A 25039-nucleotide genomic window follows, 5' to 3' on the forward strand; every position below is an offset into this window, starting at 1 on the left:
TAATTGGTTCAGGCGTTCTCGATGTCACTGACTCAAACTTTGATGTAACCAATCAGCGAGAAGGAGATATGGGAAGCATTTGCCGCCCCGCCCGGAAGGGGCGGGTCTCAGTGTCACAAGCAGCCAATAGGTGACCGGGAGACAGAGCCACCGTGGGACCTGCGGCGGGAACTCTCTGGTTGACCCAGAGGCGGGTCGCGTTCTGAATCTATGGAGCGAGCTGGGAGCCCGAGGTGAGCGGGGCTCGCGGTCGTCCCCGAGGGTTGCGCTATATATAGGAGGGCCACGGCGTTCCAGCCTCCTGGGAAGGACCGGAGGTGCACGGTCCTGTGCAGCGTCTTCAGCGCGCCTCAGGCCGGGCCCCAAAGGTTGCGCAGTGGGGCCGAGCCCACTCGGCGTCCTCTGGCTGCGGGGGGCCGAGGGTCGGCGTCCAGGAGAGCGTCCCCGGCCGCTGTCTCCAGGCGGTGGACCAGGAGTAGGAACCCGAAATCTTAGTAGACTAAATTCATATCCGTTTTGCCTGGTGTCTTCTCTGCCTCTCTTTAATTGAGGTAATTATAGGGACGGTTTCAAGACTAATTTGCATAGCCAAACAAGTTTTACTTCATTTTTTTTTTTTAACGCAGTGCCTCTATGTCTCACTTGAGTATTTGATTTCTGGCTGCCAAAGCTATATTTGAATTCGTCCAGCACAGTTGCATTCAGTATCATACACGCAAACTCGCAGTATTTAAATGTTGTGCCCCGCCCCAGGCTCAAAATAAGTATCTGAAATGGACCTGTAATGGTGTTGCTAAATAAACTAGATTTTTAGAGCTCATCTGCCGTTTTACATTTTATACAAACCTGAGATTCTGTGCAAGTAGAATGAAGAATAGAATTTTGCTTATTCCTTTATTTTGTGAGAGTTTATTGAAGGCCTTACTATGTATTGGTTTCTGTGGGAAAAAGCAAGAGTTTTTTTCTCTGAGGGAGGCTCCTGTGTTTCATCACACACACATTATCAGTTAAAGTAAAAATTAATGGATTAATGAAAATGTGGAATACAATTTTTTTGGGGGGGGTACTGGGGATTGAACCCAGGGGCATTGTATATCTGAGCCACACCCCCAGACCTATTTTTTTTTTTAATTCTTTAACAGGATATCACTAAGTTGCAGAGGCCTTCACTAAGTAGCTGAGGCTGGCTGTGAACCTTCGATCCTCCTGTCTCAGCCTCCCAAGTACTGGGATTACAATTGTGTGCCACCAAGCCTGGCTGGAATACAGTTTTTTAATGAGCAGGGGAAGCAGGTTAGATGGCAATACATGTTTAGATTGGATGAAGTGTCTAAAACAGTTTGTCAAGCTGGGCATGGTGGCCTGCACTTGTAATCCCAGCATTTGGGAGGCTGAGACAGGCGGATTGTGGTTCACGGTCATCCTCAGCTACTTAATAAAGTTGGGCTGGGAATGTAGCTCAGAGAGTACCTCGGTGTTCAATCCCCAGTACCACCACCACTACCAAAAAAAAAAACCCAAAACAAAAAAAACAAATAACACAAAAAACTTACCAGAGCATGGAGAATGGATTTGGAGACAAAATGATTGTAAACTCTGAAAGCCAGTACAGGAAGAATTTTGAGAGATTGGCCAACACAATAGCAGGCAGCTTGGATCTGGGTTGGGGTTTCAGAGGCAACTGTGAGAATAGTTACTCACTTGATTTATTTGAATACTCGCTTTGTTTCTTGTAATTGATTTTTTATTTTTTCTTTTCTTTTTTTTTTAGTACAGAACTTGCTAAGGCCATCAAACCTATTGATCAGAAGTCAGTCCATCAGATTTGTTCTGGACAGGTGGTACTGAGTCTCAGCACTGCTGTGAAAGAGTTGGTAGAAAATAGTGTGGATGCTGGTGCCACAACTATTGGTAAGTTTAGGAAAGTTTTAAGTTACAAGAAATAATTAGTTTATGCTATTTTATTTAAGAATTAAATATTTGTTAGCCAGGCATGGTGGCGCACGGTTGTAATCCCAACATTTGGGAGGCTGAGACAGGAGGATCGCAGTTTGAGGACAGCCTTAGTTATTTGGTAAGGCCCTTTGCAACTCAGTGAGACCCTGTTCCAAAAATTAAGAATAACCCAGGCGTGGTGGTGCATGCTTGTAATCCCAGTGCTTGGGAGGCTGAGAGAGGAGGATCGCACAGGTTGGAAGCCAGGTTCGAAGCCAGCCTCAGCTACTTAGTGAGGCTCTCAGCAATTTAGTGAGACACTGTTTCCAAATAAAGTATAAACACAAGAGTATAGTTTTAACTTTTTAATTTCCACTGTGTGGCTAGATGTGATGGTTCATGCCTGTAGTCCCAGTACTTGGGAGGCTGAGACAGGAGGACCACAGGTTGATGTACAGCCTCAGCAAGTAGTGAGTTTCTCATCAACTTAGTGAGACTCTGTTTACCACAAAATAAAAATAAAATAGGGCTAGAGGTGTAGATCAGAGGTCGAATACTCCTGAGTTCAGTCCCCAGTAACACACACACACACACACACACACACACACACACACACACACACACTGCATTATATGGTACAAATGTCAATATGAAACATTTTAGCATAGACCAGTCTTTGATAAGCAAATATTTTAACTTTTTAGATCTAAGGCTTAAAGACTATGGGGTGGATCTCATTGAAGTTTCAGACAATGGATGTGGGGTAGAAGAAGAAAACTTTGAAGGCTTAGGTAAGTTGAATTTTTCTAATCCTGTTTTTGAGCCAAGTGTCTTAAATTTTGAGTAACACTGTAAGGAAATAAAAAACCAGCTTTGTAAAATCAGTTGCTTTGGTAGGTACACTGTATGTCCATTGCTGTGTCATTTAAACATCTTGGGCCTTACTTTACTCTTTTTTAGCACTGAAACATCACACCTCTAAGATTCAGGAGTTTGCAGACCTCACGCAGGTTGGAACCTTTGGCTTTCGGGGGGAAGCTCTGAGCTCACTTTGTGCACTCAGGTGATGCGATGTTTTTATCTATTAACCTCTTAGAAAAATTCCTCTGAAAATGGAAAAGTGTGATTAGAGGCATGATGGTCTATATTTATCAGAAGATCTCAATCTCTAACTTCTGAACTCTCTCCTATCTTACTACCTAGCTAAAAGATAATACTTATGAAATTTGAGCAATGAATGAATGAAATGAAGCAAATAGCATTGTAAAAAGATCATCATTACCCATGTTAAAGCAGTAGTTACTCAGTTTTACAATAACGCAGGGGCTGAGGTGTGACTTGGTAGAATGCTTGCCTGGCATAATGCAGGTTCTAAAGTTTTTGTAATTATACATTTGAATTATGATGTGTTAGGATCATGTAAAAAATTACTGGTGCTGGGCGTGGTGGCGCACGTTTGTAATCCCAGCATTCGGGAGGCTGAGACTGGAGGATCGCATTCTCAGACAGCCTCAGCTACTTAGCGAGGCTTTTTGCAACTCAGTGAGACCCTGTTTCAAAAACAAAATAAAATAAAAAGACTAAAAAATAGGGCTGGGAGTGTAGCTTGGTGGTACAGTGCCCCTGGGTTTCATTCCAGTACTGAAAAAAAAAAAAAAAATTACCGGAACACAATAGTAACAACTAAGAAATAAATCTTTATTTGTGAATAAATTTTGAGTTCCGTGGTTGTTTTTCAGCTTAGCCTAAACTAATTCAAAGCTTTTACCAAAACAAAAGATTTGTAGAACTCTCACTGTCCTTTGAGTGCCAAACCTTATATTTTATGATTCCTCACCCATATAAATCCTCTGGAGTATCTCAGAGAAATCATCATCTTTTTAAGAGAATTTGGAAAACTGAGCATGGTGTCACACACTTGTAATCCCAGTAGTTGGAGGCTGAGACGGGAGGATTGCAGTTTTGTGGCCAGCCTCACCTATTCAGTGAGGCCCTCCACAAATTAGTGAGACTATTTCAAATAAAGAATAAAAAGCTGGGTGTGGTGATGCACACTTGTAATCCTAGCATATGAGAGACTGAGACAGGATCGCAGTTTGCAGGCAGCCTCAGCTACTACTTAGTGAGACCCACTGCAACATAGTGAGACCCTGTTTCAAAATAAAGAATAAAAAATTGGGTTGGGAGTATAGCTCGAAGGTAGAATGCCCCTGGGTTCCATCCCCAGTATGGAAAGAAAAGAAAATAAGAAAAAAGTGTTGTGTGTTCAACCCTTTTGAGCCTCTTACTGGGCACGCCATGCCTGGCATTCTCTTACAGCGATGTGACTATTTCTACATGCCATGCATCTGCAAAGGTTGGGGCTCGGCTGGTATTTGATCACAATGGGAAAATTGTCCAGAAAACCCCCTACCCACGACCCAAAGGAACATCAGTCAGTGTGCAGCAGTTATTTTATACACTGCCGGTGCGCCATAAGGAATTTCAGAGGAATATTAAAAAGGTAAATTCACGATTCCAGTCTTCAAGAGCACTGATAGTTTAATAAAAAAAAGGTACGAGTACATGAGTAAAAGATGTATGACAGATGTTTTTCAGTTTATACATTTTTACTCTTTTAATTTTTAAAAAGGTGTTTTGTTTGCTTCTTCTCATCAAAGACTTTTTAGCTACTTGGAAGCCTGAGATGAGAGCATTACAAATTCAAGGTCAGTCTGGGCAACCTAGTAGGACCCTGCCTCAAAATAAAATAAAAAAGGGCGGCTGTGGATGTAGCTCAGTGTAGCTCAGAGCTTTTGTTTTGCATGTAGGAGGCCCTGGGTTCAGTCTGCATTCACAGAAAGAAAGAAGAGAAACAAAACAGGAAAGAAGAAAGAAAAAGACTTAATTTTAGAATGATTTGTTCTTTTCTTGAAAAGAATTATGAAATTTTTCTTTTTGTTTTGATACGGGGATTGAACTCAGGGGCATTCTACCTCTTAGTCTTTCTGCAATGATAAAATGATAAATGCGTTCCTTCCTTCCCTCGTTTTTCCTTTCCTTATTCCTCTTCCTCTCCTACAGTACTGGGATTGAACCCAGCAGTGCTCTTCCAACCAACTCTTCTCCGTCTTTTTCTTCCTCCCTTACCAGAGATTGAACTCTGGGGCATCTTACTCATGAGCTATATACTTAGCCCAGTTTTAATTTTAATTTACTACTTTTACAGTACTGAGGATTGAACCCAGGGGCCTTCTACCCCTGAGCTACACCCCTGCCCTGTTTTTTATTCTTTATTTTGAAGTAGGATCTCACTAAGTTGCAGAGGACCTCATTAAGTAGCTGAGTCTGGCCACGTATCTGCGATCCTCCTGTCTCAGCCTCCCAAGAACTGGGATTACAAGTGTGCACCACCACACCTTGACTTTATTTCTTATTTTTTTAATTTTAATTTTTATTTTAATTTTTATCTTTTTGTATTTTTTATTTTTTGTGGGTCTGGGGATGGAATCCAGGGGCATTCAACCTCTGAGCTATACCCCCCTGCCCTGTTTTTTATTCTTTATTTTGAAACAGGGTCTCACTAAGTTGTGGAGAGCCTCACTAAGTAGCTGCAGCTGTCCCTGAACTGCGATCCTCCGGTCTCAGCCTCCCAAATGCTGGGATTACAAGCGTGTGCCACCACGCCTGGCAACTTTATTTCTTATTTTGAAACAGGGTTTTGCTAGGTTACTGTGTGCTGGCCTTGAACCTGCGATCCTCCTATTTCGACCTTCCAAGTACTAGGATTGTAGTCATGTGCCACCTGCCTGGCCCTTTTCTTTATTTTTCATTTTGAGAAAGGGCTTGTTTATTTTCTGAGGCTTTGTCTCAAACTTGCAATCCCCCTGCTCCCGAGTAACTGGGGTTATAGACATGTGCCACTGTACTAGGATAAGAATAAATTTCTAAAAAAGATCTAGGATAGGAATTACAAAGTTAAAGGGAGTATACTTTAACAGTGGTTAGAGTATCTGCAAATTAGAGGCCAGTGAGCAGGAGCCCAGGCCGGAGTTGCCCTTTACATCCTACTGGGGGTTGTGCCTCTTCAGAGTTCATTCTATCAATACTTTCCCCCCTTGTTTTCTAGGGGATATGAGAACCTTAAATTGGATGTTGTAACTCGAGCCACATGTTTCCTGTAAGAGTAACATTGAGTCTTGTGTTTATTACACAGGAGTATGCCAAAATGGTCCAGGTCTTACACGCATACTGTATCATTTCAACAGGCGTCCGTGTAAGTTGCACCAATCAGGTTGGACAAGGAAAGCGGCAGTCTGTGGTATGCACCAGCGGAAGCTCCAGCATAAAGGAAAATATCAGCTCGGTGTTTGGGCAGAAGCAGGTAATGTCACTATCACGGTGAACTAAATTATGATGTGAGACTATAATGTACCAGTAAAAGTATGAAAAAGCAAAACAAAACATTTTATTATCCTAGAGATTATGGCACATTTCATTGGCCTTTCCAGTAGAGTAGACAATAAACTTTAAGAACTGATAGAAGTACCTATCACAAAAATTAATGTGGTAGAGCCCAAAACTTATTCTTCCAGAGAATGAAATACTATATATCCTTTATCTCTCACAAGAAAGTATAAAGTATTATGGGCAGTGCATGATTATGTAGAATCTCAGGTATTTCATCTTCTTAATAAAATTGTGTGTGTGTGTGTGTGTGTGTGTGTTGCTGAGGTTGTCCTTGAACCTGCGACCCTCCTGTCTTGACCTCCCATGTACTGGGATTATAGGTGTATGCCACCACACCCAGCAAAACAATGTTTTGTTTTGTTTGTGTGTTTTTTTTTTAAATAGTACTGCAAAGTAGTTATTGAGATTCTTTGTTTATTTATTTATTTATTGCAGCACTGGAGATGGAACCCAGGGGCATTCTACCTGCAAGCTACACCCCCAGCCCTATTTTTTATTTCTTTTGAAACAGGGTCTCACTGAGTTGTGGAGGGTTTAAGCAGCTGAGGCTGGCTGTGAACCGCGATCCTCTATCCTCTTGGTCCAGCCTCCCATGTATTGGCATTATAAGCATATGACACCACACCCAGCTTAATGTGAATGTTTTGACGGGGGTGGTGTCATTTTTTTTATCTTTTCTGAAGTTTGGTCCATTCTATATGAAGAAGTAACCATGACACTTGTTTCTTTCAGTTGCAGAGCCTCATTCCTTTTGTTCAGCTGCCCCCTAGTGACTCAATCTGTGAAGAGTATGGCCTGAGCTGTTCTGATGCTCTGCACAATCTGTTTTAGTAAGTAGGTTGCTGCCAAGAACACATACCAAACTGTCAAACAGTTTTACTACTGAAAAGAAGGTTGATATAAAAGACTCCATTACTTCATCCAATCAGTGTTCTGGATAATGAGTATGTTTCAGGGAATCTCCTGTTGAATTAGTCTTTGCTAAGAATGTTTCGTTAGATTAGCACTTAAATTATCTTATGTGTATTGTTTGACTTTTAAGGGTCTGGTGAAAGTAGTCCAGCATCTTGATTTTTTTTTTTTTTTTTCAGTCCTGGGGATTGAACCCAGGGACATTCTACCTCTGAGCTGCACTTCCAGCCCTATTTTTTATTCTATAATTTGAAACAGGGCCTTAGTTGCTGAGGCTGTCCTTGAACCTGCAGTCCTCCTGTCTCAGCCTTTCAAGTACTGGGACTTTGCCCATTTTATTATCCTAGAGATTAGGGCACGTTTCATTGTCCTTTCCAGTGGGATTATGCCCAGCTGTATCTTGATTTTTAGTGAATGAGAAACTATTTCCATAAGCAGGATCAGCCCTGTAAAGATCCCTATTTCTTATTCTTTTTCCACTTCCTTTTGGCTTATGCCTAAAACTACAAAGATGAAAATTCATTTATTTATGTTGGTGTACTGGTCTTTTGGAAGTGCAAACATCACTGGGGTGGATCTCTGGAGAACAAGCATTTCATGACCACCTCGGGAGATACAAGTTTGCCGGCCGAGCAGATTTAGAAAGGAGAGGGAACGCGGGCCCGAGTACGTGCATGTGGCTAGACTCCATTGACAAGCAGTGGAGGCAGTGTACAGGCCACGAGAATGTGTTCAGCGTGACACTCACTCCTGACATGGAGGCCAAGGCTGTATTAGGAGAGGTGAGGAGAGGCCTAGAGGTGAGGTGTCAGCCATCAGCCCACTGCTGCCCTAGGCGAACTTCTGCCTGTCGAGCTCTAGGCCCTTTCAGAGTGTCTGAACCCTTTGTGATTTATCAGGATGGAACACAGATGCACGTGAACAGACAGGGAATACTCATGAACATGTCACTAGTTTTTTAGTTTGTTTTTATTAATTTTAAGATTGTGCCCTATGCTGGGAGGCTGAGACAGAAAAATCACAGGTTTGAGGCCAGCCTCAGCAACCTCATGAGACTGTCTCAAAATTAAAAAATAAAAAGGGCTGGCATGTAGCTCAGTGGTAGTGTGCCCCTGGGTTTCATCTCCAGTACGATAAAAAGGAAAGGACAGTGTGCTCTGTGCTGAGTGTGGTGGCCCTTTGCTCTCTGGGACCTGCCCTGACATATTTCCATTGACAGCATCTCAGGCTTCATCTCACACTGTGCGCACGGCGTTGGGCGGAGCTCAACAGACCGACAGTTTTTCTTCATCAATCGGCGGCCTTGCGACCCAGCAAAGGTATCTATAGATATTTTGTATTAGTTTATTCTTAGGCCTTTGAGGTTTTTTTTTTTAAATTTAGTTTTCTTTATTATTTCATGACTTTTTGTGAAACAGACACTTTATATGGACCTTGGGACCAGCTCAGAAACATGGCTTTAAAAGTATTTTAGACGTTTGAGAATGTCCCCTATATAGTTGTTTCAACTGTGTATGTGAATGTCCATAAATACATAAATATATTAGCACCTATTAGTAACCAGTATGTTCATTATCACAAGAGCTGTGACTGTTGGAAGAAAGTAAACATTTCTGAGCACTTGCTATCATTGTATAGATTCACCACATGTGTGTTTTTGTGTTTTCCGCCCATTTTCCTAGAAAATAAGAGCCCAGATGACCTCTGCCACAGGCTGAAACTGATCATGCTGATATGGTTACATGGGTCTTTTGTGGTTCAGTTTTGAATTCTGCGTCTATAGCAGCACTACCTCAGAAGTATTTTCTGTTTTCCAATGACACTTTTTTGGTCGTGGTACTGGGGATTGAACCCAGAGGCATTCTGAGCTACACCTCCTGCCCTTTTGATTTTTATTTTGAAACAGTCTCGCTAGGTTGCTAAGAGTCTCGCTACTTGTGAGTCTGTCCTCAAACCTGCAATCTTTTGGTTTCAGCCTCCTGAGTATTGGGATTACAAATGTGTGCTACCATGTGTAGCTCCAAGGACACTTTAAAACTTACGTGTATATATCAGATGTAGTTTAAGTTCTAATTTTTTAAACCTGTATTTAGTTAGTTTAATGTTTATGTTTTATCTTTAATGCCACTTAATAATCTTATCCTCATATGAAATGTTTCCAAGCACATTAAAATGTACTTTCTGAACATTTAAATTGCATCTGCAAGCCGGGCATGGTGGCACACGCTTGTAATCCCCGCGTTTGGGAGGCGGAGACAAGAGGATCGCGCAGGTTTAAAGCCAGCCTTGCTGGCGTAAGAGACCCTGTTTCCAAATTAAAATATAAAATAGGTCTGGGGGTGTAGCCCGGAGATAGAAGGGTTTCCAGGAACCCCAGTACCACCAAAAAGAAAAAAGAAAAAAAAAATTGCATATGCATTTTATTAAAAAATTTTAAGCCATCTTTAGATTGAAAAAAGATTCAGTTTTAGGAGTTTATGATTAAAAGCTATCTTTTTGGGGGACATGAGGGAACTTTTTTTTCAGTACTGGGGATGTAACTCAGAGCATTCTATCTCTTAGCTATACCTCCAACCCTATATTTTATTTTTTACTTTGAAATAGAGTCTCACTAAGTTGGGAAGGGCCTCACTAAGTAGCTGAGGCTGTCCACGAACTGCCATCCTTTTGTCTCAGCCTCCCATGTACTGGGATTATAAGTGTGTGCCACCACGCCTAGCATAAGAGAACTTTTTGAGTGTGGATATTTTTATTATTTTGATTTTGGGGTAGTTTCAAAGATGTGTGTATGTGTCCAGACTTATCAAATAGCCAGGCATAGATGTGCATATTTGTAGTCCTAGTTACTTGAGAGACTGGGGCAGAAGAATCATTTGAGTCCAGGATTTCAGGGCCAGCTTGGGCCATATATCAAGATCTTGCCTCAGAAAGAAAGAAAAAAAAAATGCCATGCATGGTCTCACACACCTGTAAGTGGGACTTACTTGGGAGGCTGAGACCAGGAGGATTGCATGTTTGAGGCCAGCTACAGCAACTTAGTGAGACCCTGTTTCAAAATAAAAAGGATTGGGGTATAACCCAGTGGTAGAACACCTCTGAATTCAATCCCCAGCACTACCCAAAAAAAAAGAATTGGCAATTTATTGCATACCAGCCATGCCTTAATAACAGGGCAAATTTAACAAAGCTTAATAAAAGTGGATCTCTTTAGTGATAGTTTAGAATAGCATGTTGTTAGACAGTAGGGGAAGGGAACATTTTATTTTTTCCTCATTCTTGTTTTTTTGTACAGGTCTCCAGGCTTGTGAATGAGGTCTACCACATGTATAATCGGCATCAATATCCATTTGTTGTTCTTAACATTTCTGTTGATTCGGGTGAGTTCCACTGAAATTTCAATAAAATTGGAGACTTCTTAAAAGAATGGAATGAAATTCTAAAGGTTGTTTTTTGACTGGAAATAGCACATTTTATGATGGTATAAATTTTGACTTTTATACAGACCTTTTGCTTTCCACTTGCAATAATCTTATTGTTAGGAAATTGTGAATCTTAACATCAACAAAGGGAGCAAGTAGACTAAAATGTTCTCTGTGGTTTTCAAATAATTTCATGTAGATATTTTTCTTGTGATTGTTAAAATTCTCATTTATTTTCATCTAGTTTTTCTAGACACTTGGAAATATGTATATGCCTATCTTGAAACAAACATACACATATCACATATCCATTAGGGTGAGCAAATAATTTTGTATCCTGCCGTTTATTCTCCCCCTGATAGGAATTGAACCCAGGGCCTTCTGCATGCTAGGCAAGTGCTTTATCACTGAACTAAATCTCCAGCCCTACTTTATTTTTATTTTATTTTATTTTTTTACAAGTCTGGGGATGGAACCCAGGGGCATTCAGCCTTCGAGCTACACCCCCTGCCCTATTTTTTATTCTTTATTTTGAAACAGGGTCTCACTGAGTTGCAGAGGGCCTCACTAAGTAGCTGAGGCTGTCCGAGAACCGCGATCCTCCGGTCTCAGCCTCCCGAATGCTGGGATTACAAGTGTGCGCCACCACACCCGGCTTCCAGCCCTACTTTATGATTACTAACTTGAACACCATAATATATATTTTTGATACTGGAGATTGAACTCAGGAGCATTCCACCTCTAAGTTATATACTTAGTCCTATTTTATTTTTTTTATTTTGGAACAGGGTCTCGCTAAGTTTCTGAGGACCTCACTAAATTGCTGAGGCTGGCAATTTAACAATTTAAACCTGTGATCCTCCTGTTTCAGCCTCCCAAGTACTGGGATTACAGGCATGTGCCACCATGCCCTGGTCAGTATATTTTTCATAGTGCTTTTAGTAAGGATAAGTGAATGAAATAGGAGATGGATAAGTTTTCATTGTTAAAAGTAAATTTGAACATAATAAGTGTATGTTTTTTTTTGCCTCAGAGTGTGTTGATATCAATGTAACTCCAGATAAAAGGCAAATTTTACTACAAGAAGAGAAGCTTCTGTTGGCAGTTTTAAAGACCTCTTTGATAGGAATGTTTGATAGTGATGCAAACAAACTTACTGTCAGTCAGCAGCCACTTTTGGATATTGAAGGTAAGAAAAATACAATGGTGTAATAACTTCTAAAGCTTTCATATGTTGTGATACTTTACTTTTTTACCTAATGGAATGTTTTTTGAAATGAAAAAAAATCTCTTTTAGACAGAGAACATATATCACACTAGAAATCATGTAGCTGTAGGCTTGGGACAATCTGTTTAAAATGAGACATGAGCCGGGCGTGGTGGCGCACGCTTGTAATCCCCGCGCTTGGGAGGCTGAGACAGGAGGATCGCGTGGGTTCGAAGCCAGCCTCAGCTACATAGCGAGGCTCTCGGCAACTTCGTGAGACCCTGTTTCCAAATAGAAAATATAAAATAGGTCTGGGTGTGTAGCCTGGAGGTAGAAGGCCCCTGAATTTCATTCCCAGCACCAAAATAAATAAATAAATAAATAAAATAAAATGAGACATGAATGACTACATTTAGCACACATAGGGATATTTACTGATGTCTTTCTTGGACTATAATGACCTTGATAGCCATTCTAATTATAGAGATAATATCATATAGAATATAAGCAGAAGTCTACTGTGACTGTGCATTCTTAACTCCCTTGTCATTTCTTTTACTATATATTTTTGAGTTATGTTCTTACTGGTCACCCCAGAGCTTCTAATTAGCATAGTAATTTAATTCAAATGAATACCAACTTAATTCCAGTAGTACACAAAAACTTTGCTCCTATGTAGCTCCATTATTTCCTCCTATTATTATCATACACATTCATGCATTGGGTGCTTGTCACCATAGACTTACCAGTTTTTCTTTTGTAGTTGTTCTTTCAATCATGTAGAAGAAAAGAAAGGTACAAGCTGGGCATGGTGGTGTATTCCATGTACTTTGGGAGGCTGATACAGGAGGATCACAGGTTCACAGCCAGCCGCAGAAACTTAATGACACTGTGTTTCAACATAAAAGAATAAAATAGGGCTAGTGGTATAGCTTGGGGGTAGAATGCCCCTGGATTCCGTTGCCAGTGTCACAAGAGAGGAAGGAAGGAAAGAAAGAAAGGAAGGAAGGAAGGAAGGAAGGAAGGAAGGAAGGAAGGAAGGAAGGGGAGGGAGGGAAGGAAAGGAAAAAGAGGTACAAATAAAAAATACATTTATTTTGTCTCAAATTTATATATGTAGTTACCTGTAGTTATGTTGTGTATACTTACATGCGTGTGTGTGTTTTACTAGGGATTGAACCAGGGGCATTGTTTCTGAAATATAACACCAGCCCTTTTTTAAAAATTTGAAATAGAATCTCATTAGCTGCTGAGGATTTCACTAAGTTGTTGAGGCTAGCTTTGAATCTGTGATCTTCCTCTCTTGGCCTCTCAAGTATTGGAATTATAGGTATGTACCAGCATGCCTGAATTTTTCTCATGTGGATTTGAATTTGTATCTAGTATTCTTTCATTTTAGTGTTTTCTTTGGTGGTACTGGGGTTGGAACCCAGGGGCTTTCTACCTCTGGGTTATACTCCCAGACCTATTTTATATTTTATTTGGAAACAGGGTGTCACTACGTTGCTGAGAGCCTCACTAAGTAGCTGAGGCTGGCTTTGAACCTGTGCGATCCTTCTGTCTCAGACTCACAAGTGCTGGGATTCCAAGCATGCACCACCACACCTGGCACTCTTCATTTCAGGTTTAAGGATTGCTTTTAGTATTTCTCTCTCTCTCTCTCTCTCTCTCTCTCTCTCTCTCTCTCTCTCTCTCTTTTTTTGTGGTGCTGGCAGTCAAACCCAGGGCCACTGAGCCATAGCCAGCCTGTCCTTCACTTTTGGAGGATGGTTTTGCTGGATGTAGAAGTCTCGTTAGTCTTTTTCTGTCCGTATGTGGAATATGTCATCTCACTGCTTTCTGGCCTTCCCAGCTTCTAATGAAAAGTGATGTGTGAATAACACTGAGACTCCCTTGTATATGTGTGGTGAGTCACTTCCTGCTGCTTCACAATTCTCTTATTGTCTCTGTGTTTTGGCAGTTTGATTATATGTGTCTGGGTGGGTATAGACAGATTTCTTTGAGTTTATACTACTTGGAGTTCATTGAGTTCCTTGAATATGTAAATTTTATGCCTCATCAAATATGGAATTATTTCTTCAAATAATCTTTCTGCCCCTTTGTCTCTTCTTTCTTGGGACATGAACTCTGCTCGTGTGGAGCTCCCAGGGATTGCATGATACTCTGCCAAGAAGCTTTCTAATCTGAGGGCGCCAGGAGCCATGGCATTAGGGCCTTCTCAGTCATTCCTACTCATGTGAGAGGCCTTCTAGGTTCCCCAGGCTTAAGGGGAGCAGCATGCAGAGTGCAGACACTGGGGCTGCCCTCTGTCCTGACACTTCTCAACACCCCAGAGTGAGGAGAGGTCAGTCTTGAAGACCGTGTACCAGGCTTTTGTAGAATGCCATAGCAAGCGAGCAGTTAGAGTCCAAGGATGTGGAGAAGGCCCGAGGCTCCTGAGGTCATGGGAGCTGCAGCTGGCTGGGGAGGAACACAGAAAACCAATGTTGTGTGGCAGAGCCTCGTATGTGGAAGGTGCTCGCCTTCTGCTGCTGTTGTCTGCCTGGGAGGGTAGGGGATGTGGTATCTGCATGTGGGACGCACCATGTGGAAGGGCCGGCTGAGATATCTCTGAGCTCTCTCCAGATGCTGCTGGAGAGGCTGCCTCATGACAAGAAACTGTTCAGAACAATTGCATTGTGAAGCATGGTTGAATCTGTGCCTGTCTTTTACACACTTTATTAAAGTGCAGCAATGGCATGGGAACAAATGTGTTATGGCTTAGGAGTTATAAGTGTCCTGCTGTGAGCAAAAGAAATAACTCCATGGAACTACCCTGGTGGTGCTGGTCCTACACCAACCCTCACTGTTAACGACTTTCCTGACCTTTTTTTTTTTTTTTTTTTTTTTTGCAGTCCTGGGAATGGAACTCAGGGGTATTCTACCTTTGAACCAAACCCCCAGCCCTATTTTATTTATTTATTTATTTATTTTTTTGCAGTACTGGGGATGGAACCCAGGACATTCTACCTCCAAGCTACACCCCAGCACTATTTTTTATTTTTTATTTTGAAACAGGGTTTCACTGAGTTGCAAAGGGCCTCACTAAGTAGCTGCGGCTGTCCATGAAGCACGATCCTCCTGTCTCAGCCTCCTGAATGCTGGGATCACAAGTGTGCGCCACCACGCCCAGCTTCACTTTTCTGACTATTAATAGCATAGTTTAGTTTTATCTGTTTTTAATCTGGAGTCTTCCAGCCTTTACTTTCTTGTGATTTGTGAGATTCATCCAAGTTCTGCAGTCCCTCCTTCCTTCCTTCTCGTGGCCCTGTGCTATTCCACTGTATTCAGGTGCAGTAGTTTCTGGGTGGGTGTTTGGACTGTTCATAGTTTGGGGCTATGTGAGTATCTTCATGCATGTCTCTGGCAAGCACAGTTGGCATTTCTGGTGGGGGTCAGCAGCACTGTGTCACAGGTGCACATTCAGGCTTCGGAGTTACGCCCCATGAGTGGTATAGGCAGCTGTACCAGTGTCACTACTACCAGCAGTATTGGAGATTTCCACTTGCCCCTCATTCCTGCAAATGTTCGTTGTTTTTAAAAAAATTTCCCAATCTGGTGAGCATATAAGCGCATCATGTTGTGGTTTTAATTTGTATCCCTTTTATGATACAATATGTTTATGTTTAATTATCCATTTGGACCTCTTTTGTGAAACACATGTTCACAGAAAAAAATATCCTTGTCTTTTGATACTCTTCTTCATTGTCTGCCTAGGTAACTTAATAAAGATACATGCAGTGGCAACAGAGAAGCCTCTGCCAGAAAAGGAGGACAGTTCCCCATCCTTAAGGATTCAAGAAGAAAAAAGAGTAGTGTCCATTTCCAGGCTGAGAGAGGCCTTTTCTCTTCGCCACACCACGGAGACTCCTGAACTGAGACAGAGCTCTCTAAGACAAAAAGGGGGTGTACCGTCTTCTAGTACCTCAGACCCCCTCTCTGGCAGAGGCTTGTCGGGCTCTCAGGAAGAGGTGGTGAGTCCTGAGGACCTTGTGGACAGAATGGAAGTGGAGAGGGACTCGGGACATAGCAGCACTTCCGCTGGCTCAGAGGAGGGATTCAGCACCCCCGAGGTGAGCAGCTGCTGCAGCAGTGACCCCGCAGCGGGATCCCCAGAATACAAATTTTCCCAGGAGAGTGTGAACTCTTGTGAGAAACTACCTGAAAGAGACCATCGTCTTTCAGACGTGGACTGTTGTTTAAGCCAAGAAGATGCTGGATGTAAATTGAGAGTTTTGCCTCTGCCAACTGGTCTCTCATCCTCCCGCGTCAAGCATTTCAAGAAAGAAGAAATGCCTTCAAATGCTGACATTCACCAGAAGTTGGTTAATGTTCAGAACATGTCAGCACCTCAGGTTGATGTAGCTGTTAAAATTAGTAAAAAAATAGTGCCCCTCCACTTTTCAATGAGGTCTTTAGCGAAAAGAATAAAGCAGTTACATCACCAAGAACGGCAAGGTCAGAGTGAACAGAATTATAGGAAATTTAGGGCAAAGATTTGCCCTGGAGAAAATCAAGCAGCAGAAGATGAACTAAGAAAAGAGATCAGGTAAGGTTTGTTCTTAATGGTATTTTGGCTTTTTGGTACAAGAGTAATCTCTTACCAGGGGAATTCTACCTCCTAGATATACCCCCAGCCCTATTTTATTTAATCTTGTATTCATATATTTTTTCTGTGATACTGGGGATTGAACCCATGGACATTCTACTTCCGAACTACACCCCATCCCCATTTTTTTATTCTTTATTTTGAAACAGGATCTCACTAAGTTGCCAAGGGCCTCACTAAGTAGCTGAGGCTGTCTTCAAATTGCAATCCTCCTGTCTCAGCCTCCCAAGTATTGGGATTCCAAGTGTGCACCACCTTGCCCGGCTTACTCCCAGCCCTTTTATTTTCTGTTTTGAAACAGGGTCTTGCTAGGTTGCTGAAAGTCTGAAGTGCTGAGGGTGACCTTGAACCTGTGATCCTCCTGTCTCAGCCTCCTAAATACTAGGATTACAGGCATATGCCACCACGCCAGTCTTTATTTTTTATTTTGAGACAAAGTCTCTAAATTGCTGAGAATCTCGCTAAGTTGCTGAGGCTGGTCTTGAATCTGCATCCTCCTGTCTCAGCCTTCCAAGTACTGGGATTACACTACACTCAGCATGAAAACCTTTTTTGTTTCCTCCTACATTGCAGCAGCCAGCTGCAAGCAAGAGGGCCTGCGTGACTTCCTCTCACCACGTCTTCCTATGCAGGGGCTACAGTTGGACTAGTCACTTGTGTAGGAGCTCAGCCTCGAAGGTGGGGCTTCTTCTGAGAGTTCCCCTATGAGACACTCTCCTTCATTACTAGAGATAGCACCTACTACTGCATTGCTACCTAAATGTTTCTTAGTTTAGTAGTGAGCCACCTTTTACTAGTATGTCACTTTATTATAATTTTTCCTATTCAAATCACTGGTGAGTTTTGTCTACTGACTGGACTCTGGCTCTTTCAGGTAGGTACCAGGAATGGTGCCAGGAGCAAAACCCTCAAAACTAGGACTTCAGAACTGGCTTGGTCAGGATTTAGATGGGCTCAGTGCTCAGCTGCTTGTCAGTAGGAAATGAGAGGTTAGTGTCTGTGGCATATAGGGTGTCACCGGTAGTCACACTGTCTCCCGTTGCTGATTGTGAGAGGGCGCCAGCTTCATCACTTCACTGTGACGAAGCCAGCATCCCAAGGGCCCCGGCAGCTTCGGCAGGAGTGACAATTAGAAGCTCTGGTGGATGGATCAACCTCCCGCATCAGAATGTTTACAGGAAGAAGTGAATCTCAGCTCCGGCCACCTTCTGAGAGCCAGGGAGTTCTAGGGCGGCTCTCACAGTCTCATTTCTTGCAGCCACAGGCTGATGTCAAGGAAAATCTGTTTTCACAGATTGGAATTGTGCAGATTGCAAGATTACAGCATGCGCTTACATGCGAAGGTGCAAGTGGTGTCTGTCTCTTGTCTGTTGACCTGTGTAGCGTTGAGTGGGATTAGATTTTGGAGTCAGCCACTGAAGGACTCAGTGGTGAACCTGGAAGATATTAGAAGGCGCAATACTCAGTATTGGCCTAAAGATACTCTTAGACACTGTTGGGGGGAATGCAAACTTTTACAGATTTCCTATCAAAAGAAAGAAATGTACACACATAATTCTACTTCTGGGGGTCTATCTCACAGAAACACTCCCATGTGTGAATGGATTTTGTTGCAGTTGCAGATTTTTGTGTTTTACTGAAATTGGAAACAACTGAATATCCTTCAGTAGAGAATTTGCCCACGTATGGTACATGCACATGGTGAATTCCTACATGGCCATTCAAAAGAATGAAAAAGGTCTATATGCGGAGACCAAAAAAGTATAATATGTTGTTAAATAATGAAATTATAGTAGTATGAAGAATTAATAGTCTGCCAGATATGGTGGTGCACACCTGTAATCCTAGTACTTGGAAGGCTGACACAGGAGGGTCACAGTTTTGAAGCTAGCCTCAGCAGCTTAGTGAAGCATTCAACAACTTAAGCCTGTTTTTGTTTAGTGCAACTGGGGCTTGATTCTAGGGCTGTTCTACCTCTGAACTACTTTTTGGTGGTACTGGGATTCCTGGAAACCCTTCTACCTCCAGGCTATACTCCCAGACCTATTTTATATTTTTATTTGGAAACAGGGTCTCTTAAACCAGTGAGGCTGGCTTCAAACCTGCGTGATCCTCCTGTCTCCGACTCCCAAGTGTGGGGATTACAAGCGTGCGCTACCACACCCAGCCACTCCCAGCTTTTAAACATTTTTTATATTTTTTAAATTTTTTTTATTTTGAACTGGGGTCTTGCTAGGTTTCTGAGAGTCTTGCTGAGGCTGGCTCCAAAACTGTGATCCTCCTGCCTCAGCCTACAAGTACCTGGATTACAGGTAGGTATGTGCCTCCAAACCTGGTGAAAAATAATCTTTTTAAATTGTCTTATAAGGCCGGGCATGGTGGTGCACGCTTGTAATCCCTGCGCTTGGGAGGCAGAGACAGGAGGATTGCGCAGGTTCGAAGCCAGCCGCGCGCGCTGGCTTAGGAGACCCTGTTTCCAAAATAAAAAAATGTAAAATTAGGTCTGGGAGTGTAGCCCAGAGGTAGAAGGGCTTCCAGGAATCCCAGTATAAATAAATAAATAAATAAATAAATAAATAGTCTTATAATAAGCCAGGTGTAATGCATGCTTGTAATTCCAGCATTTGGGAGGCTGAGACAGGAGTATTGAGGTTTGCAGACAGCGTCAGTTACTTACTTAGTGAGGCCCGTTGCAACTCAGACCCTGTTTCGAAATAAAGAATAAAAAAAAATAGGGCTGGGGCATAGCTCAGAGATAGAATGACCCAGGGTTCCACCTCCAGTACTCAAAAAAAAAAAAAAGTCTTATAATTAATGTTTTCTACATGCAGTAAAGCAATGTTTGCAGAAATGGAGATCCTTGGTCAGTTTAACTTGGGGTTTATAATCACCAAACTGAAGGAGGACATCTTCCTGGTGGACCAGCACGCTGCCGATGAGAAGTACAATTTTGAGATGCTGCAGCAGCACACTGTTCTCCAGGCCCAGAAGCTCATTGCGTAAGTTCAGCAAGGCTCACAATTTTATACTGCTATTTCCCAAATTCCTCCCCTAATTTGAGATTGAATAGCTTATACATATGTCCACCTGTGTGTGTGTGTGTGTGTGTGTGTGTGTGTGTGTGTGTGTGTATTTTGCCATAATATTCATATAGCAGATTTCCGTAACTAGTAACTGAAGAAGTTGGTATTCCTCTCCTTTGTGCTAAATTGTTTTCACTGACCACTGTAATGGTTATCATTGTAAACCAGAAATCTTAAGCAAATTTGTAAGAGGTCACAGATCCAGGCAAGGTGGCATTTACCTGTAATCCTAATACTTGGGGGGCTGAGACATGGAAGATCACAGGTTTGAAGCCAGTCTCATCAACTTAGTGAGACCCTGTTTCAAAATAAAGAATACAAAATTGAGGTAGGGGTGTAGATCGGAGGTCGAATGCCCCTGGGTTAAATCCCCAGCACCACACACACACACACACACATACACAAATAACAAAAATTAGAAAAAATAAATAAAATAGAGCCAGGGATGTAGCTTGGAAGTAGAATGCTTCTGAGTTCAATCCCCAGTACCACACACACACACACACACACACACACACACAAAAGTAAAAAGGGGTTCTATCCTAGGTACAAAAAAAAGAAGAAATGGGTTTTCATTTGGGAAACTAAAATGCATAGAGAAATAACTCAGACCACAAAAGCATATCTGGCATGGGGAAATGTACCACTCCGTTGGGAAAATCTCTAGTTTACTGAGCACTCTGTTGACTCTGGAATGCGTTAGTTGTTCTCCTTTGCAGTAGGAGTAAACGGTAGTGATGAATTTGGCAAGCTGCCTTTTAATTCTGAAATATCTCCCTCTTCTCACTGAGGTGTCTCTTCACTCCTTTCCTCCCTCCCTTCTCTCCCTTCCTCCCTCCCCTTTTTTTTTTTTTTTTTTTTTTTGCATTTTGTATAAATAAGGTCTCACGTAGCATTGCAAGTTGACAAAGATAATCATAGACCACTTTGGGCACTTTGGGTCCCAGATAGACCGTACTTCATGATTAAAGGATGAAGACCAAAAATCCATCCCAAACTGTGAGGCCCTGTACAGCATTCCCTAACCCCCTTTCTTTTCCTCGTTCACTGTACTTGAGCCTCCGGCCATTGTTCCTTGGCCCTGGGCAGGCCTGATAAAGCCCTCTAGCTATGGGGAAGTGTGAAGTGTATCTTTACACGTGGCACTGGAACATCAGCAGTCCATCAGTGGGCCTTTGCACAGGTGGTTGTCTCTGCCTGGGACACTTGTCCAGTGCCCTGCCCTTCCCTCCATTACCTGATTAGCCCCCTCCTCCCCAGACCTCAGCTCAGAGGCCACTTTCTCGGGGATCTTGCCCTGACTGCAGCAAGGCTTGCTTGCTGTGCACTCTTACAGACTGGGCTTCCTTTCTTCTTGACTCTCATGTTTGCGGTGAATGATGATCTGACTGTGTTCAGGGTCTCTTCCCTCTAATCTGAGGCGGAGAGCGAGTCTGTGTTCGTTCACCATGTCCTCTCCTGCTTTAGCAGTGTTTGTCTTACTGAGTGTCCCGGGAGTCCAGCAGGAGATCTGGGTGGATAAATAATGCGGGCAGAGGAAGAAGCAGGACAGTAAAAGGCTTCTTCTCTGTTCATTGCTTTCAAATGCTGGCGATGACCTATCTTAGCTTTGCAAATTGTCTTTATTCTGAGGAGGAAAAATAGCATTTTTGGTGTATTATCTTTAAGAAAAGGATCTAAAAAAAAGATCGGGTCATTGGGTTGGGATGGCAGATTGAGGAGAAAGCAGACCACTTCCATCGCCATTCTAACTTCTAAAAAGAACTTTATAAAACAACGCACAGTGGCACATGCTGTAATCCCAGTACTTGGGAGGCTAAGACAGGAGGAGGTTCAAGGACAGCCTCAGCAAAGAGTGAGACTCTCATTAACCTAGAGAGACCCTCTTTCAAAATAAAACTGAAATAGGGCTAATGGTGTAACTCAGAGGTAGGATGCCCCTAGGTTCAATCCTTAGTACTGGGGGGAGCGGGAGGGGACTTTATAAGAAACTGTGGGGGGGGGTTATGATACATAGGCTGAAGAGTGTTACGCCTCTTTCTTGAAATTAAAAGCATCAGTATTGTTTCATTTTCATTTCTGCTTTATGGGTAAATGTTTGACCTCAAGTTGCAATTTGAATCTCCTGTTTTTCAGACCTCAGACTCTCAATTTGACTGCTGCCAACGAAGCCATCCTGATAGAAAACTTGGAAATATTCAGAAAGAACGGCTTTGATTTTGTCATTGATGAAAGTGGTAAGTTATTAATCAGAACTGTAGAGTTCTGTCTTTTGAGAGCTGGGAAAAAAATCTCTGAGGTCATATCAATGTTTTTATTTTGCAAGAGTTGAAAAGTTTCCCCAAAGGAACATTCTGTCTGCCCTCCTTCAGATGTTTGTTATAAGTAGCCTTCAAGTGAAACACATTTCTCAAATGATGATTTTTTTTCCTCAAAATTTTACTCTTTTAGCTCCAGTCACTGAAAGGGTTAAATTGATTTCCCTGCCAACTAGTAAGAACTGGACCTTTGGACCCCAAGATGTAGACGAGCTGATCTTCATGCTCAGTGACAGCCCTGGGGTCATGTGCCGGCCCTCCCGAGTCAGGCAGATGTTTGCCTCCAGAGCCTGTCGGAAGTCGGTGAGTAAAGCGAGCTCAGCTGCTGAGGCCTGGCGGCTCCGCTCCCGCCTGCCATCTGAGGAAGGTCTCCATGCCGCTCCTGATGGGGTCAGATGGGGTCACCGTTGTGAAACACCTTCACGTACAGCATGAGTCATTTTATAGAGAGAGCCATGTTGTCGCTGTCAGTGTAGCGTACCAGCCAGCAGGACTGTGTTGTCTTTGACCTCTAACTCAGGCCACTGCTCCTTCTCTACTTCCGGCAGCAGAGGTCCACTTTAGAGCATCCGTTGCTCCGGCACAGTTAGTTCTGCCTGCGTCTTGTCTGTCCATGGGCCTTATGGGTAATAATAACTTTAACTGAGAAAGGCTTGCTGCTGCCAGGTTGAGAGGACACAGTATGGCTCTCTTGGAGTCAGTCACTGGGCAGCTGTGCCTTGTGGATGCTGTCTCTGCCGCTGCCTAGATTGGCAGTGGAAAGCTGCAGCAAGGGCTGGGCTGGGCTTAGTTTGATGTGGGGGGGAGCAAATGACTCTGTGTCACCTGGCCGCATTCCTTATTTATTTAGAAGTTAATCCTTGAGCCCCTGCGGTGTGGCCTACCCTGTTCCAGGTGCAGGGACACAGGTAACAAGGCAGGCAAGGTCCTTGCCCACAGGAAGCCGATAGTTTGGTGGGGAGAAATAAACCAAAATACACAACACCTCAGATGCTTGAGTGTAGTAGAGAAATTCAGAGAGAGGCAGGCGTGGTGGTGCACACTTGTGATCCCAGTATTTGGGAGGCTGAGACAGGAGGATTACAGGTTCATGGCCAGCCTCATACTTAGTGAGGCCCTCTGCAACTTAGTGAAAATAAAAAATAGTAAGGAATAAGACTTAGTAAGGAATAAAAAATAGGGCTGGCAGTTTCCCAGGTGGAGGTGGGGTGCCTGGAGCATCAGAGGACGTGGTTTAGGTGAGGTTGTCCTCTCAAGGAGAGCTGGTGCAGCTGTGCCAGAGCCGTGGAGGCCCAGGCCCCATAGGAAGGCAGAGGACTGAGATGGCAGAACGTGGGACCTTTGCGGAAAGTGTTGACGAAAGGCTTTTGAGTTATAGTCTTGTCCAGGTTTATTGTAGAAAGTTCATCTGAAAGAGTATTCTAACAAAGACCTAGTAAAACTCTAAACCTTTATGTCTCACACTCAGGTTATGATTGGAACCGCTCTTAACACAAGTGAGATGAAGAGGCTCATCACCCACATGGGTGAGATGGACCACCCCTGGAACTGTCCCCATGGGAGGCCAACCATGAGGCACATTGCCAATCTGGACATCCTTTCTCAGAACTGACGCGTCTCACATCCTGGAGTTACAGCTCTTATTGCAGATTCTGTGTTTAAAAAGACAGGGCCTTAAGTAACATTTTTTGTTTGTTTCAAAATTAACCTATTACTTTAAAAAAATAAAAAAGTACCAGACATTTTAAAATGATCTTAAAGCCGGGCATGGTGGCACATACTTGTAAGCCCAGCATTTGGGAGGCTTAGACAGGATTGCGCAGGTTCGAAGCCAGCTTCAGCTACTTAGTGAGGCCCCTGACAACTCAATGAGACCCTGTTTCAAAAGAAGAATAATAAATAGGTCTGGGGGTGTTGCTCAGAGGTAGAATGCTCCTGGGTTCCATCCCCAGTACTGCAAAAAACAAATAAATAACAAAAATAAATAAAATCAAAATGATTCTAAGCCGTGTGGCCCTCTAATCCCAGCTACTCAAGAGAATTGTTTAAGCCCAGGAGTTCAAGACCAGCCTGGGCAACATACAAGATCCTGTCTAAAAAAAGGGGGTGGGAGGAATCTAAGAACTTTTTTAAGCCATGTAAAACATTGCTTGCAACATGTTTTGTTCTGCATTTGAGTGTATGTGTGTGTGTGCGTGCTATTTGGAAGTCACCACTTTGGAAGTCACCCAGCCCTCAGGAAGATCGCAGGTTCGTGGCCAGCCTCACAACTTAGCAAGGTCCTCCACAGCTTAATGACATCTGTTTCAAAGTAAAAATAAAATAGGACTGGGGTATAGCCCAGAGGCAGAGTTCAATCCTTACTATGACTCACTCTCCCTCCTTCTCTCTCTCTCTTTCTCTCTTGCGTGCGCGTGCACAAACACACACACATACTCTCTCCAAGAGGGATTCTCTGTCCAACTGAAAGGCAATGACCAAATGGGGCTGGGATGATACTTAAATATCCTCAATGCAGCCAGGGTTTGAAATGTGCTATTATGATCGGGGGGTGGGGGGGAGACAAGATTTTTGTTTTTCTGCAACTTGATGCTGTGATTTGGTATTCTTGGGGTCTGAGCTGTATGTGTGTTTTTCATGGAATTTCTTCCTAATTGAACTGTGCCCAAAACTAGAAGTAAAAATACCCTCTGTGGAGTCCAAGTGGGGGTCAGGGTACAGTGGTGATAGGTGTGGACAACCCCAGACTGGCCTCCTGGGAGAAAGGCTTCCCAAATCTAGAGTTCCTTAGATGTAACAAGACAGTAAAATCAGAGTTATTGCTATTCATTGTGTCAAGCTCCCTGCTGGTGCACATCTGTAGGATATCAATTAATATTCACAAGAACTGTGCATACTGGGAATTGTAGGCATGATAATGATGCGTGTGCACACACACACACACACACACACACACACACACGACTGGGTCCAAAACCTCAGGACGTGAATATGTCACCTTGCATAGCAGAAGGAACTCTACAGATGTGACTTGAAGATCTTAGGATGGAGAGAATATCCTGTACTAT

At 42.9% G+C, this 25039-nt stretch overlaps 1 protein-coding gene across 1 annotated transcript; it reads left to right on the plus strand.

Annotated features, from left to right (window-relative positions):
• Positions 1–210: 210 nt before the first annotated feature.
• Positions 211–23583, plus strand: PMS2 (PMS1 homolog 2, mismatch repair system component; the record flags this gene model as incomplete). Its single annotated transcript, XM_080702985.1, has 15 exons — positions 211–233; positions 1772–1911; positions 2640–2726; positions 2896–2998; positions 4255–4438; positions 6131–6298; positions 7117–7214; positions 8516–8615; positions 10589–10673; positions 11749–11904; positions 15679–16510; positions 19402–19569; positions 21790–21890; positions 22105–22274; positions 23440–23583. The coding sequence occupies 15 exons, from the start codon at positions 211–213 to the stop codon at positions 23581–23583; spliced, it is 2559 nt and encodes an 852-aa protein (XP_080559111.1).
• Between the last annotated feature and the right edge of the window lie 1456 nt (positions 23584–25039).

Source organism: Muscardinus avellanarius (genome assembly GCF_963383645.1).
Source record: "Muscardinus avellanarius genome assembly, chromosome: 10".
NCBI lineage: Eukaryota > Metazoa > Chordata > Mammalia > Rodentia > Gliridae > Muscardinus > Muscardinus avellanarius.